The following is a 15,536-nucleotide window of genomic DNA, read 5'->3' as shown; positions in this document are numbered from 1 at the left end:
GTAAGCAAGGAGAGGCATCGCAAAGCAAAACCCTTATGGCTGAATAAAAGAGTTAAGGTCGAGGTTGGTAATAAAAAACGTGCTTTTAAAGCATTCAAGTTAGCTGGGACAGCGGAAACTTTCATCAGGTACAAGGAAGCAAATAAAGCATGCAAAAAAGCTATCAGGCAAGCTAAAATAGAGATGGAAAGGGATATTGCATCTAGGAGTAAAAAGAATCCAAAATTATTTTTTAATTATGTGAATAGTAAAAAAATGAAGCAAGAAGGGGTGGGAACTTTATTATCACGGGGAGGTACGTTGGTTGATGAGAACGGGGAAAAAGCTGAAATTTTGAACTCTTATTTTTCATCTGTCTATACATCTGAGGAGCCAGATAATGAAGGCTTCCCTTTTAATATACCCAGTGCTAGTAATTTAGCTACTGGCGCATGGGTCACTCAGGAGGAAATTCAAAAGAGACTTGAACATGTAAAGGTAAACAAAGGTCCAGGACCGGATGGGATTCATCCCAGGGTATTAAATGAGCTGAGCGCTGTGATTGCCAAGCCTCTTCACATAATTTTTCAGGATTCGTTGAGGTTTGGCATGGTGCCGAGAGACTGGCGGATTGCTAATGTGGTGCCGTTATTTAAAAAGGGATCTCGTTCTCAGCCTGAAAACTATAGGCCTGTTAGTCTGACATCAGTAGTAGGAAAGCTTCTGGAAGGGGTAATAAGGGATAGGATAGTTGAATACATTGCAGTTCACAATACTATTAGTTTGTGCCAGCATGGTTTTATGCGTAACAGATCTTGCCAGACTAATTTAGTTGCCTTTTATGAGGAGGTGAGCAGGAACCTTGATGCTGGAATGGCAGTTGATGTCATCTACTTAGATTTTGCTAAAGCGTTTGATACAGTACCGCACAGAAGGTTAATGATCAAATTGAGGAATATTGGCCTAGAACATAATATTTGTAATTGGATAGAAAACTGGCTGAAGGATAGAGTACAAAGAGTGGTGGTAAATGGAACATTTTCTAATTGGGCCAGTGTGGTTAGTGGAGTACCGCAGGGGTCAGTCCTTGGTCCTTTGCTTTTTAACTTGTTTATTAATGACCTGGAGGTGGGCATAGAGAGTACTGTTTCTATTTTTGCTGATGACACTAAATTGTGCAAAACTATAAGTTCCATGCAGGATGCTGCCGCTTTGCAGAGCGATTTGACAAAATTGGAAAACTGGGCAGCAAACTGGAAAATGAGGTTCAATGTTGACAAGTGCAAAGTTATGCACTTTGGTAGGAATAATATAAACGCAAACTATCTACTGAATGGTAGTGTGTTGGGGGCATCCTTAATGGAGAAGGATCTAGGGGTTTTTGTAGATCACAAGTTGTCTAATTCCAGGCAGTGTCATTCTGTGGCTACTACAGCAAATAAAGTGCTGTCTTGTATAAAAAAGGGCATTGACTCAAGGGATGAGAACATATTTTTGCCGCTTTATAGGTCCCTGGTAAGGCCTCACCTTGAGTATGCAGTGCAGTTTTGGGCTCCAGTCCTTAAGAAGGATATTAATGAGCTGGAGAGAGTGCAGAGACGTGCAACTAAACTGGTAAAGGGGATGGAAGATTTAAGCTATGAGGTTAGACTGTCGAGGTTGGGGTTGTTTTCTCTGGAAAAGAGGCGCTTGCGAGGGGACATGATTACTCTGTACAAGTACATTAGAGGGGATTATAGGCAGTTGGGGGATGTTCTTTTTTCCCATAAAAACAATCAGCGCACCAGAGGTCACCCCTATAGATTAGAGGAACAGAGCTTCCATTTGAAGCAGCGTAGGTGGTTTTTCACGGTGAGGGCAGTGAGGCTGTGGAATGCCCTTCCTAGTGATGTGGTAATGGCAGACTCTGTTAATGCCTTTAAGAGGGGCCTGGATGAGTTTTTGAACAAGCAGAATATCCAAGGCTATTGTGATACTAATATCTACAGTTAGTATTACTGGTTGTATATATATAGTTTATGTATGTGAGTGTATAGATTGGTTAGTATAGGTTGTGTGCTGGGTTTACTCGGATGGGTTGAACTTGATGGACAATGGTCTTTTTTCAACCCTATGTAACTATGTAACTAACTATGTAACTATGAATAGTAACAAACAGCTAAAGGAACTACATTACCCAGCATGTAATAGGAAACTCAGCAGTAAACAAAAAAAGGAAAGGAGGTCCAGCAGAAGCTAAGATTAGATTGTCACGCTTGAAGCTTGCATCTCTTTTTTAGAATTTGGCAGGTTTTTACATGAGCAAGATCAGAAGAAGGTTGACCTTACTGACGACCCGTAGTAAGGAAGTGCTCGGAGACTGGAGAAATGGGTGCAGTAAATCAGCAGAGGGCGGAGCAAGTGACGGAGCTGTATTTAATTATTGAGAACGATGTCTTTAGAGAGGCTGTTTGAATGACTCTTCCTGAGTATAATAGTGGTGGACTCTGGATAATTTATCATTACTGCACCATTGGTATCTCTTTTTAGACTTGCAGACATAACATTCACAACATTGCGGAGGGGGCGTGGAGAGATGGATACAGCGTCACATCTTTAACACTGTGCTGCTACGGATCTTCATTTTGATCTGTGGTATATAACATATCCGTGGGCTTTTTGGTGCGGTGACTGTTCTTTTAAGCATGAGCTTTTATAACCTGCGCTGGGTTATTATTATAAATATTTGAAGGTGGGGTGTGGAATTTGTGACAGGTTCTATTCCCTACGGTTGGTGTGATAATCCCATTGCGGGTTAGTGTCGTGCACCTGCGCTAACTAAAATACTTGTGGACGGCTATTCCAGCTTTAATTATTTTATTGAGAATCATAATTAAGATTTCTTGTAGTAGCTGGAATTTCAGCAATGAACGGGACTCCACCCCCACCGCCGCTGGACCGAGAGGAGCACATCCTTCGCCTCGGTGAGAGTTTCGAAAAGAGGCCCCGCTCTTCTTTCCACACAGTGCGCTGTGAGTACAATGACATCACACAACTACACCTGTATGGGGCGGGGCTTATTTGTGGCTTCACGTCTGTGGAAAGGGGTTAAAGATGATTGGGAGACCTTTATTCTAAATTTTATGTCTTGCTGCCCTTAAACTTACAGTGTGTAGGTTCAATAACAGATAAATATGTTATATTTGAAAAGAAGCAAAGAAGCACATTTGTCAAAGTGCAAATCCCATAAATCTTTATAATTTTATGGACTGATGACAGATATCACGTGTTTACAGTTCCAATAATGCACATGAAGGGCAGCCATACAGGCTATCGCCTTGCAAAGTTTATTAATCACATAACATCATAACATAAGTTTTGAGGGCAACCCTATTGTCAGGTGAAATATATATCTTTTTGTTGTATTTCACTTGATGAAGGGGGCTGCACTGAAATTTTTTTTTTTTTGTGATGAAAAACTGGTTTTAAGGCAAAATCACACAAAGAAAATCCTGTGTGTTGTCACTGGATAAAGTCTGGCTTATAACAGCCAAGCATAGTACTGCGCAGGCAGCTACGTGGTGCTGAAGTTTATTACTGTTCATTAAATACAATGACAATAGTGCATGTTTTGTGTTCACAGTAAACCAAACCTACATGCAAGAAAAAAAATAGGCTGTATTTTTCATGATTTTCTTCTGTAATACTGATATACAAATGTTCTAAATGTGAATTACACTCTAGTAGGTAATTTGTTTTCTTTTACACATGACTGGAAATGAGGGCATTATTCACTAATCTTCTTTATATTCAACGCTATTAAATACCTTATGTTCTTTTTAGATGATTTCAAGCCAGCATCCATAGACACTTCTTGTGAGGGGGAACTTCAGGTTGGCAAAGGAGATGAAGTAACAATAACCTTGCCACATATTCCTGTAAGTCCTGTCGTACACTGAAAAAGCATCTGAAAACATGTGGTGTGAAACTTTCAGTTAGACTGTACAGAATAAGTGCATATGGTATGCATGGAACATTCTTTTTCGGTATGAGGAGATTGGTTGCTTATTGTGGAAGCTACCTAATATGAAATCATGTAGCAGTCAGGGATATGAGGCATGTATTCATTTAACTACAGCTCTTAGAACAGCCATCACTATTGGAGCATCAGTAATTGGTGTGCTGACAATTCAAAACTATTAATGCCAAGCATGATGCAGGCCTCCATGCCCAGATCAGTCCTGTAAAAAAGTCTTAACATTTATCCAACAGTATACATTAAGGGGTATATTTATTAGTATGTAAGCCAACATCACCGGTGATGTTGCCCATAGCAACCAATTAGCAATTAGATTTGAACAGACAACTACATGTTAGCAACCAATTAGATCTTTGTTTTCTAACTTTTAGGTGTTCAGATCTAATTTGTGATTGGTTACTATGGGCAACATCCCCAGTAATATTGGCTCACACACTATATTAAATATGCCTCTCACTGTATTCTGTCTACATCTGTCCCTCACCATGGTCATCAGTAGATGGCTAGAAACATTGGTGTCATTCATGTAAAAAGTAGGTGATGAGCACAGTGATTACAAATAAAGGTTCATTTATATCCGCAAGTACAGCAGGCAACTTGCACTTTTTCCCACAGTCAGTTGAGGGTAAAGCCACTTTCATTTAAGGTACTTAAATGCACTTCTTGCTGCTCCCTATAGTTGTGCTCAGTGCCGCTCAGTCCATCCTGCCTTCAGTAACAAATCGTGCACTGCTGTGCATAGGCGGATTTTCAATAAGGCTAGGGGAGGCTAAGTCTCCCCAAACCTGCTCTGCACCTTTAAAATAGAAAAAAAAATCAATCAGTTTCTGCACTGCTCTGGAACATTGGGGAAATCTTCTTGCATTCCTCCTTCCTGCAAGCTCTGGTTCTGTTGTAATCAGCTGTGCTCTGATTGGATCTTCTTGTGGCTTCTCCAATCAGAGCACAGCTCTCTTGACAGACAGTAACATTGACCAATCAAGGTACAGATGTAGGCACTGCAGAAATGAAGACTGTTTAGATGAATCTGCAGGCTGTAACTTTACCTAAGAACCTCACCAATTCTTCATTCCACAGGTACTATACTTTATATCTTCTAAAGGCTGAATCAATAGCTGAAATGAAATAGTTTTTTGTCATCTGGCATCTGTAATTTTCCTAACCCCCCTACTCCAGTCCTAAATTAACTCTTTCCCCCTGAAAAAGCTCATTGTGCTTTAATATATTTGTTGTTGTTTTTTGCACTTACTTTTTCTCTTACTTTTGTTAGTGTTTTGTTCATTTCTCGTTAGTTACAGTGAAGCCGTCATGAGACTGCATAGCTGTGAAACAAACCAATGTTGTGTTTCAGTGCCAGTGTTATAGTGCCAGGGCCTGAATATCTGCCATCAATATCTGCCAACCAGAAGAAAATCCACTACTTCTCACATTAGCTTTAAATCAGTCTATGTATGGCCCATCTTTAGCCTCCCCAAACAAAAAAAGTCACCCTCCGCCTATGCTGCTGTGCCTATTGACACGGGGACCCTGGAGCCACCGGCACCTCCGGACCATGCAGTGGCTCCAGGGTGCCCAATTTGTGGCCGAATGCATGCACAGTTGTTTCCCCTTTGGATGCAATGGCAGTAGGTTCAGCACAATTGCATCAAGAGGTCCGCCTGTTTATGTAAGCAATGATATTGGAATTCTGGGGAAAAATGCTGTATTCTAGGAAAAAATTGGCAGTTGTGCACAAAATTACTTGCTCACTGCACATGATGATATAAAGAAGCACTATAGTTTTTGAACAAGTCATAGGTTATATAGTTCTGCCATCAGTCCCAGTGCAATATGTTGTCACCAGAGTTTTGATTATTAGGGACAGCTCTGTAATTATAAAATTAGTAAAATGATTTTCAATTAGTGGGTATAGAGATTTTATTATTTACTATAGCTTGCCACATCCCTTCTGAGCACTATACAAACAATCAACTAGCAGGTAGGCTAGGTTTTGCTTGGACAAAACTCATATATATATCCCATTTGTATATCCCATTGAAAGTCAGTCAGTGTAGTTTGTCCTAACTTTAATCCCTACGTTGTACATTTTGAGTAACTATTCAGACTCCTGTGATCTGAAAAAACCTTGCTGTACAGGGCAATTATTGTACATAAAAAATGCTGTGTGCAGTATTACAAATACAGGTATGGGACCTGTTATCCAGAATGTGCGGGACCTGGGGGTTTTCCAGATAAGAGATCTTTCTGTAATTTGGATCTCCATAACTTTAGTCTATTAAAAATCATTTAAATATTGAATAAACCCAATAGGATTGTTTTGCCTCCAGTAAGGATTAATTATATATTACCTGGAGCCAAGTACAAGGTACTGTTATATTATTACAGAAAAAAAGGAAATCATTTTTAAAAATTAAAATGATTTGATTATAATGGAGTCTATGGGAGATGGCCTTTCTGTAATTCAGAACTTTCTGGATAATGGGTTTCCAGATAAGGGATCCCATACCTGTACTTCAAAAAGTTTGCCCAGCTGCATTAACAAAAAGTTTGCTTTGTTCTAGCAAACTTCCTAAGTTTCTTTATATAAACCCATAAATATTTAAAGAAGAAGGAAAGGCAAAGTCACTTGGGGGTGCCAAAATGTTAGGCACCCCCAAGTGACTTAGCCTTTCCTTGTCCTTTACCTATACAGTTATAAAGCATAGTAACTGTACAAAACTGTACACATTTACAGCAATGTATCACAACTCAAATTATGCTTTTACCATAGCTCTCTCTGTTTAAGGTTTTTATATTAACTTCTTGGTTACTAATTACACAAAATACTGTTATGTGCCTCAACTGAATTAAACTAAATTTATTCTACAGAAAAAAGTTCTAATTAAGGCCTTTGTCTTCTGTACAATCAGGGTTCAACACCTCCCATGACGGTATTTAAAGGAAACAAACGGCCTTACCAAAAGGATTGTGTGCTGATCATTAACCACGACACAGGGGAATATGTGCTGGAAAAACTGAGCAGCAGCATTCAAGTAAAGAAAACCAGGTATAGCTAATTTAAGGCACTCACCAGAATTATTCTGAGGCATTATTGTTTTCAGCTCTGGTAGTGTAGCATAAAAGAAAAACCACCAAAGGTTTTCTTTGATTGCAGTATTTAAATTAGTAAAGTGTTAAGTTAATGACCACCAAACAGAAAGCAAAGTTAATATGGGTATAGCTTAAGAGACAGCAGGGCTATTTAAGGGATGGGATCTGTTCTGCAGAATGTTTGGACATAGGGTTTTACAGATATGGGGCTACTGTATTCCTCATAAATAGAAGCTATACTCAGTGTTTTCCCTGAATTCTAGTTTTTTACATTATACAAGTATGGGACCTTTTATCCAGAATTTTGAGCCTTCTGGATCAGCTAACTGATCCCATACCTACCCTAATGTGCACAGGATTTTTAACTCCTTAAAGGAGAACTAAAACCTAAAAAGGAATAGGGCTATAGTTTATATACTGAACCAAGTTAAGCTTAGGGGTTGTTGCAAATTATCAAGCAGAAAATTAGGTTTTCCTGTAATATTGTAAGGGCCTGCTCAGCTCTGGTGTGTGTAACTTTGCCAGGGGCTATTGGATGCATTGTATGCCCCTTATAGTACATCTACTGGACATGCATTAGAATCATACATGAAACAAGCTTTTGCTGAAAAGCATAAATAATTATAAAAAACAGGGGAGGCAGAAAGGGGACAAAGTAAGTGATAAGGGAAAAAGATCTGTTAAAAGAGTCCATTGAACTGTTTGGGACAGGACTGGGCTGGAAGAATGTCGGGCCCGCCATCAACCCACAACACTCCGGAGGGGCAGTTAGTTGAGCCAAACATGCCTGACTCTCGGGTTAATATAATGTTTAAATGTTGTGTTTTTTTGTTTTTTTTTGTATAAGGTATGATGATCCAGAGTACAGAAAGACTCATTATGTGGAAAACTCCAGGTCCCACATATTCCAGATAGTAGATACCATACCTGTACAGAAATAATTGTCACAAAATAGGATATGTATGCTATCCTTATTGGTAGGAAAATGGACACAAATGCTTTCTTTTACTTTTCAGAGCTGAGGGCAGCAGTAAGATCCAAGCTCGTATAGAACAGCAGTCTGCCCGTGCTTCACAACCAACATCTCAGTTTAAGGCACCTTCCAAAGTAGCTGCTGGGCCTAAAACATCTCCATTAAAAGATCATCCTTCTCCTGAACCACAGCTTGATGACATTAAAAGAGGTGAGTGGAACCACTAGTCTTGTCAATTTTACTTTGTCCCTGTACACATACCTGTCAATATTCTCAAACAAAAAGTTTAGACATTTTAGGCACACTGTGATTCACCCAAATCCATTCTAATGCCATGATAAATATGTTTAATAAACCACCCTTTGATAAATATTTTTCCACACATCTGTTGTGATTGTATACTTCACTTTAAGTAGGCATGCAGAAGGCACAAACTAGGGGAGAGGATATTGAGGAGAGATAGATTGTGTTTTATATTTATTAAGACTTCTCGCCAGAACTCCCGAATCAGGGGGCATTTGTGTACCTATTTTTTAACATAGCAGTTATACTGGAATACAATGCTATAGGGAAAAAATGAAGTTATGAAAAACATTTACTCTTATTTTCTTTTGGAATTATTAAAATCTAATGCAACATTAAAGGGTAAATAAACCTTAAAACAAAAGTTTCTAAACACTTTTGCAATTTACATTTTCGTTTCAGAGCTATTTAGGAAGTGACGTAAACTGAGAAAAAAAACTTCTGTTTTCCTTTTGAAGGTGTGTCTATTTGACTGTACAGTTACAGAAACTGTACGGTTACAAAATTCCTTTTATTGGGAGTTGAATACCTAAAATAGCTGTAAACTGGAAAAAATAAATTATATAAATTGCAAAAATAAAATGTAAAGTTTACTTAACCTTTAAGTTAATATCACACTATATAAGATACATATCCCTATTAGGGTTGTGGTAATGGGCCATGGGGTTCCATATCCCCAAAATAACCGGGCCTCCGGCCCTCTTTATCCCACCCCTGATCCTACTGATTCCTGCCCATACCATATGAAGCCCCAACCCTTTTGCAACCAACTGGGGACCTATGTGATTCCTGTTGGTCCCTCTGATGGTGGCTCTGGTCTCCTTTATGGCCAAGGAACACAGCTGAGATTATCTAGAATCACTCATTAATGTCTATAAGGTTTTCATTCGTCCAGGTCATGATATACAGGATCTAGGGAACAGCACCTGAACTTGTTGTGTAATCTATAAAGAGTTTCACCACCCAGCAGAGCAGCTTCTACATTTTAATTAAGTGGTAGAGATTTCCCTGGTATTTTTAACCCTTAAAGAGAAAATTATAGATTGCCTTTTTGACATCTGGTTGGGAAATTGTTCTTATGAGTAACACAGATTTTTGGATCCCATTAGTGGGCTCCCTCAGCCCCTCCCACCAGTATATAATGCATAATGTTTTTCCCTGATTTTACATTTTCTTGAATTTTAACTCAATTTTTTGTGGTCCCCTGAAAAATGTAAAACTGGAGTTCTACTGTAGGACTTACTGCTAGTATATCCATTTGTAGTAAGGAGTAATCTGATTAAATGGAACATCCAACATTCTTTTCCAAATGTGGTTTATACTTTGTTATTATTATAATTTCTTCCCTGACCCCAAAGCTGAAGACAGCCCATAGATCTCCATAGTTCGTATGCAGTGCTTGCCAACAAGCACAAACAACCTCTACATGGGATACCACATGGGCAATTTCCTCATGTAATACTATAGAAGATGAAAGAGCAAACAGAAGCCTTCTCCTCTCTCTAGGTGCTCATCTTTTCCCATTTGTTAAAGTTTCCCTGCCACTGGCATAACCAGAGGCTCTAAAAATCAGCTCTAAAAATCATGCAGTGGTTATGAGAAAATGTGGTGCATGAACTGTACTGAACATGAGCCTGTGCATCTTCCCATAGAACTGAGGGCAGAGGTAGAGATTATAGAGCAGATGAGCAGCAGCGGCAGCAGTTCTTCTGAATCTGGGAGCTCCTCTGGGAGTGACGATGACAGCTCTAGCAGCGCTGGAGAAGAAGAGACACAAGAATCTCCATCTCAACAGCTGCCACCTCAACAATATAACAGCAGGATACCTGTTTCTAATGGCAGCAGTAGGCCACAAGGAACAAATCAGCTAATGAACACACTCAGTGAGTATTACATGCTGAGTTCAGTTCATGTTGTATATGGTTGTGTTTCCAGGAAAACCTTTTCAAAATAACCTTTCAACCATAAAGATGTATGTTTCTATCATAAAGGTTTTGTAGTTAAATAGAATCATTCATCATTGACATTTTGCTCATTTTAAACAGTCCCAAGGGCACTCTTCCTCTCCTGTGAAAGAAGTGCTAAGAAAATACACATAGTATGCTGCTTCAGAGGGTTGCAAAACTCCTTTAATGCTGGTAAATGGAATACTGGACAAGTACTCATAGCAAATGTTTGACTATTAATTGTAGCTACAAGGTATCCGCAATAGAAGACAAAGATAATGTTACCTATACAAGAAGCAAGACCTATAACAAAGCCTTGTGCTCTGGGTTAGAGCTTTACTCCAACAGAAAAGTGCTTTGCCTCACTAACTCTGATGATGTTATCATTGTATCATGAACCTGAGGCCATCCTGGCATGTATTTATGAACACTACTTTGCAAAAAATACAATAGTGTAACAGCTAATTTTCTCTGATCTGTTTATTGTTATCATTTGCTAAAATAGAGATTAAAATGCATTAACTGACTTTTTATACCTGTTTTTTTCTTCTCCAGGAAATGACCTTCAGTTAAGTGAATCGGGAAGTGACAGTGACGACTAAAGGACATATCTCCATTCATTATGTATACATGTAATATTATGTATGTATATAAATGCACAAAAGCACCAAACAAGCCAGGGGCTAAAATGACACAGCGGCTGTGAAGTTTGGATAGGGTGTTACTAGGATGCTTGGAGATGCAGTTCATGGACTGGAGAGTGAGAGATTATTTGCTCCTTTTTCAAATTTTCTCATAATGCAGGACATATATGTATAGCTGTTACCTGCAAACTTAGATCTCCAAAGGGTTTAATTGTTACTTATTTGCAGTAGTAAGTAATCTGAGATTAGTATTGGCACTTTGGTACTGGCATCAGTGTGGTATGTGTGCCATTACCCATTGGGGTCATTTATGAAGTTTGCGCAGCACAGAATTATTCGCACAGTGAACATTTTTGCCACACCCATATTTATATTTATAAAGCTGGACAAGGCAGGTGCATTTAATGTGCAAACATAATTGCAAATTTTTATTCACAGTGCAAATGTCCTTTTAAAAGCTTTTTAAATATGGCATATTTGCAAATTGAGTATTTATGTGCACACTCTGCTTCCAAGTTACGCCACAACTTTGGTAGCGGAAGAAATATTTGCTAAACTGATTTCACAAATTGCGAATTTGTATTCCTAAAGTTAAAATCGGAGCTATATTTGAGCTCAATAAACACAAAAAAGGACATGCTCATACAAGCCACAATCTCATTTGTGAATGTTTGTGCACACAACGCATTTAACTGCAATTCGCAAAAAAAAAAAAAAGCCAGGCACAGCAGTGCAAAATTTTAGCATTTAGGGAAAAACATGCACAAAACAACCATTTGCAAAAATAAAAATGTGCTGCACAAATTTTATAAATGACCTCCAGTGACTTCTAGCCATCAGAGATATAAGTAGACCTCATGCTGGTTTTTCTCCCAATAATTTATTAATATTAGTGAATAGACATAGCCTGCAGTTACATTCTCATAGCATGCTGTAAGCATCAGAAATAGTGATGAAAAATGGCAGCTGAGAGTGTACTCTGATCTGTCCATGTCATGTACCAGCACAAAGGCACACAGTAATCACTGACTGGCATTAGTACAGTCAACTATCACCTTCAGCTACAGAACGATAACAAGGCAGACCTACAAATGTGGAACTACAGCTCCCAGGACTTCTAAATGGAGTTTAGCTGTGAAGTATAGAACTGTAGTTCATTTGAAGGATCACTGGTTACCTAGCAGATAAATTGCATAGATTTAGATTACAGCAATTATTGTGCTTCTCTTATGTATGCACACATATTTACATCCAAAAAGATACAGGGATGTAAATTAGCTCTCGATAATGTACCTAGTATGTATGAATGTAATAAGGACTTAGATTGTAAGCTCCACTGGTGCAGGAACTGTTGTGAATTATACATGTTCGCAATGTAAAGTGCTCTTTATGGTGTAGTTCACCATGTTTTTCCCAATGCAGTTTCTCAGCATAATTGTGCAAAATTGTATGCGTGTCCCTAGGTATACGCTTAGTGGCAGAGGTGTAAAACGTGCTGATGATGCAGAAGTTGTGCTCCGTATATTTGGGGCAACATGCAGGCAGGCACCCCTTAATTGCATGCTATTTAGGGTGTGCAATGCACAACAGTAACCCTGTACTTAAAGCCTGGGCAATGAGAAGTGTAAAGTACAGGGCTCCCATGCCAATGTGCCTTGTTCCTGGTTCACACTGCTGGGTTAAAGGTGAGCATTTGCGCTAGGCCAATTGTTTTCCATACAACATTTTAATTTGTGCATAATTGACTCTGATATTAGGGTCTTGCATTTCCTTCTTTTTGTTTCACTCATTTCACACATACCATCATTTTTATGAGTTAATTTCAAACCAAGGTGCCATCTGCCAGTAAGTCTGTATGTCCTTCCCTGTCTGTATGCTTTACCTCTGTTTTTTTCCCGCATTCCAGTAATTACATCACTGACACAGGCAGGTTAGTTTGTCTGTGTTTATTGAGTGAATGTAAATAGTTAAATCAGAGTGTAAGCTTCTGCTTGGGCAGGGAGTGATGTGAATCATTAACAATCTCTGCAGTGTAAAATATGATGCAATAACGTTACCCATTCCTTTTATCCTTTCCTCTGTTTTATTTCCTTGTTCCTCTTTTTTTTTTTTCCCCACCATGATATATTATTTTTAAGCTATGTTTTATCCCATGCTAGTGATAAGGGTCTTTTGGGATGATCTAGTCTGTAGGCCCACATGTTAAATTATGGGATCTCATATGAAATAAATCAGCTGATGAGCTATAACAAGGACAGTCCTTTTTTTCATTTTCTGTTTTGGTAGACTTTCTGTGATCCAGTCTCAAATCTGTCTACCAGAGTACCCACATGAGTTTGTGGCTAGAACCTTTTTTTTTATTGCAACACTTTGCCTTATATAATTGGAACTGCATTCCCTTTTGGCAAAGAAGTATGATTAGAAAATGTTGCAAACTGAAGGCAATTTCCCACTGATGTCTTGGCCAACTTGTAGCTTAACTCGTGTCCCAACATGTGTGTGTGTATCTCTGTACTGAAGTTATACTAATTTCATTATTTATGCTGGTTTTAAGAAGCTTACATTTTATTTGTGAGTTTGGCATAAGATTATATGCCTTCATGTATTTTGGTAATAATAATAATACATTTAATTATTGGCTAAAATTTTACATTCTTACATGAACATTTATATTTTATTTTATGTAAGGCTTTTGTATATATATTTTATCTTCAAAATAAAGTAATAGTGCATTTTGTATTTGCCTTTTCATTGTTTATTGAGACAGTATTCTAGTTCACATTTTCTATGTCGCTACCCTGCTCTAAACATAAAGTTTAATTCAGGGGTCCTCCAAACTTTTTAAGCAGTAGGCCAGTTCATGGTCCCTCAGACTGTTGGGGGGGGCGGAATAAATTCCTCCCCCCTGTGTCCTCATACTATGGCCCGCTCCCCGCTGCGTCCTCCTGCTCCCTCCGGTTCCCCACTGCATCCTCGCGTCAGATCATAGTGGGGGCCAGGTAAATTACCTTGGAGGGGGGCGTATTTGGGCCGCGGGCCGCATAGTTTGAGGATGCCTGCACCGCAAGAACCTGAAAACATAGATTTAATAAAGTATTGATCTTGTTTAATTTTTATAGGTTCCTGATGTGGAACCTGCTTTTTTGGATTTGTTTAAATACAGCCTAGAGGATTTTTTTGTTCGGGGAGGCTGCCAACAAATGGCTTTCCATGGCAGAGTATCTGTATACTTTTAAAAATCCAAAAAGTAGGAGAAAAAAGCTTCAGCAGATTTACTGCAAACCATTTATTGTGGGTAGTGGTAACACAACATGTTTCGAGTCAATACCCTTTATCAAGTGTAATGTTCACAATCATGTGAAAAATCTGATTGATTAGCCTGGGTAGAGTATAATGACACACATCTACATCAGTCCCAGCCCACGCAAAAATCGTAAAGACGCCGAAAAAATCGCAAAAAATACGAAAAAATCACAAAATTACCGATCATTACGAAAAAAACGCAATCGGACGCATTCGGCCCATTCGTGGGTTAGTAAATGTGCCCCTTTGTATTCCCCCCCCCCATGTTTTCAACCTTAACAGGCAGTATATCTTCTTTTTCTGCTTTAGTTCAATAAATAGGGTCTTAAAGTGAATATAAACCAATTTCATGCAAAATTGCTCAGGAACAAATAAAGAGAGGTTATCTAAGGTTTCTTATCTCTTTCCTGAGCAGAGCAACATCAGAACAGTTCTTTGTTTTCCTTCTGAACATGTTCTTCCCGACTGTGCAGTCAGAAAATTTATCAGCAGGTGGTGCTGATGTTACAAAATTCATTATATTAGTTCAGAAACCACTTAATACCTTTGAAACAATATGGCAGAAAAGGGAAATAAAAAAAATACTTGTAAGAGAGCTCTGAACAATTATGCGTGTGTATATATTTGCCATATATTTTTATTAGGTTTACATTTCCTTTAACCACTAAAGGGATCAATAGATAAGCACAGGGAAAAGAAAACTGATCTCAATAAAGCTGAACAGATTTAGTCAAGCAGTTTGACCTTTTTTGACGATACAGCCTGACAACGGCCAGTCGTGGTCATATTCAAGGGTTATTAGACCTGACAGAAATTTTCAATGGTTGGCTAAAAGAAAGTGCCGAAAAGGAGCCAGCAGGGTGATTGGTCAGATATTGTACAGATGGGCCTGTGTAATTTTAACGTGGACATGATGTAATTAATTCATGCATCCTGCATTTTGTACACACTTATGACATGATGTGTTTACACTGACAGACAGTAGGGAGTTGTTTGCTGTAATTGTACAACAGCTAGAAACTGTAGTGTCTAATGTTTTCAGTGTCTCACTGGCTCTGGTTTAATGAAAGCTGCATTCCTGCAGAGCTAATGCTGAAGCAGTTCAGGTTCCATTTGCCATCTAGGATTCTATTCAGCTTTTGCTGATTGATATTCTGGTCACCTGATATCATCTGCCATGTAGGATGCATCCTGCTCTTTCTGTTCTGTGAGACAGATATAGCTGAGCCTGACCCTGGGTCACAAGAGCGCAACAGCTATACCAGTTAGGTGACGAGAAA

At 38.7% G+C, this 15,536-nt stretch overlaps 1 protein-coding gene across 5 annotated transcripts; it reads left to right on the top strand.

Annotated features, from left to right (window-relative positions):
• The first annotated feature begins 2,194 nt into the window (after nt 1–2,194).
• Nucleotides 2,195–13,690, top strand: eaf1 (ELL associated factor 1). 5 transcript variants are annotated; one of them, XM_012964963.3, is made up of 7 exons: nt 2,208–2,613; nt 2,868–2,990; nt 3,802–3,896; nt 6,907–7,043; nt 8,104–8,270; nt 10,016–10,246; nt 10,865–13,690. In XM_012964963.3, exons 2-7 carry the CDS (start codon nt 2,885–2,887, stop codon nt 10,909–10,911), a joined length of 783 nt encoding a protein of 260 aa, XP_012820417.1. In that variant the 5' UTR covers nt 2,208–2,613; nt 2,868–2,884; the 3' UTR covers nt 10,912–13,690.
• The last annotated feature ends 1,846 nt before the right edge of the window (nt 13,691–15,536 follow it).

The sequence above is a fragment of the Xenopus tropicalis genome, chromosome 6 (assembly GCF_000004195.4).
Source record: "Xenopus tropicalis strain Nigerian chromosome 6, UCB_Xtro_10.0, whole genome shotgun sequence".
NCBI lineage: Eukaryota > Metazoa > Chordata > Amphibia > Anura > Pipidae > Xenopus > Xenopus tropicalis.
Note: the sequence above shows the minus strand (reverse complement) of the source record. Positions and strands in the feature narration are given on the sequence as shown.

What these genes read in the sequence shown, in the direction of transcription:
- eaf1 (XM_012964962.3), top strand. Translation starts at nt 2,885, where the DNA reads ATGAACGGGACTCCACCCCCACCGCCGCTGGACCGAGAGGAGCACATC. An exon ending in TTCTTTCCACACAGTGCGCT is followed by an intron (nt 2,991 to 3,801) that starts GTGAGTACAATG and finishes TGTTCTTTTTAG; the next exon opens with ATGATTTCAAGCCAGCATCC. An exon ending in GCTTGATGACATTAAAAGAG is followed by an intron (nt 8,271 to 10,015) that starts GTGAGTGGAACC and finishes ATCTTCCCATAG; the next exon opens with AACTGAGGGCAGAGGTAGAG.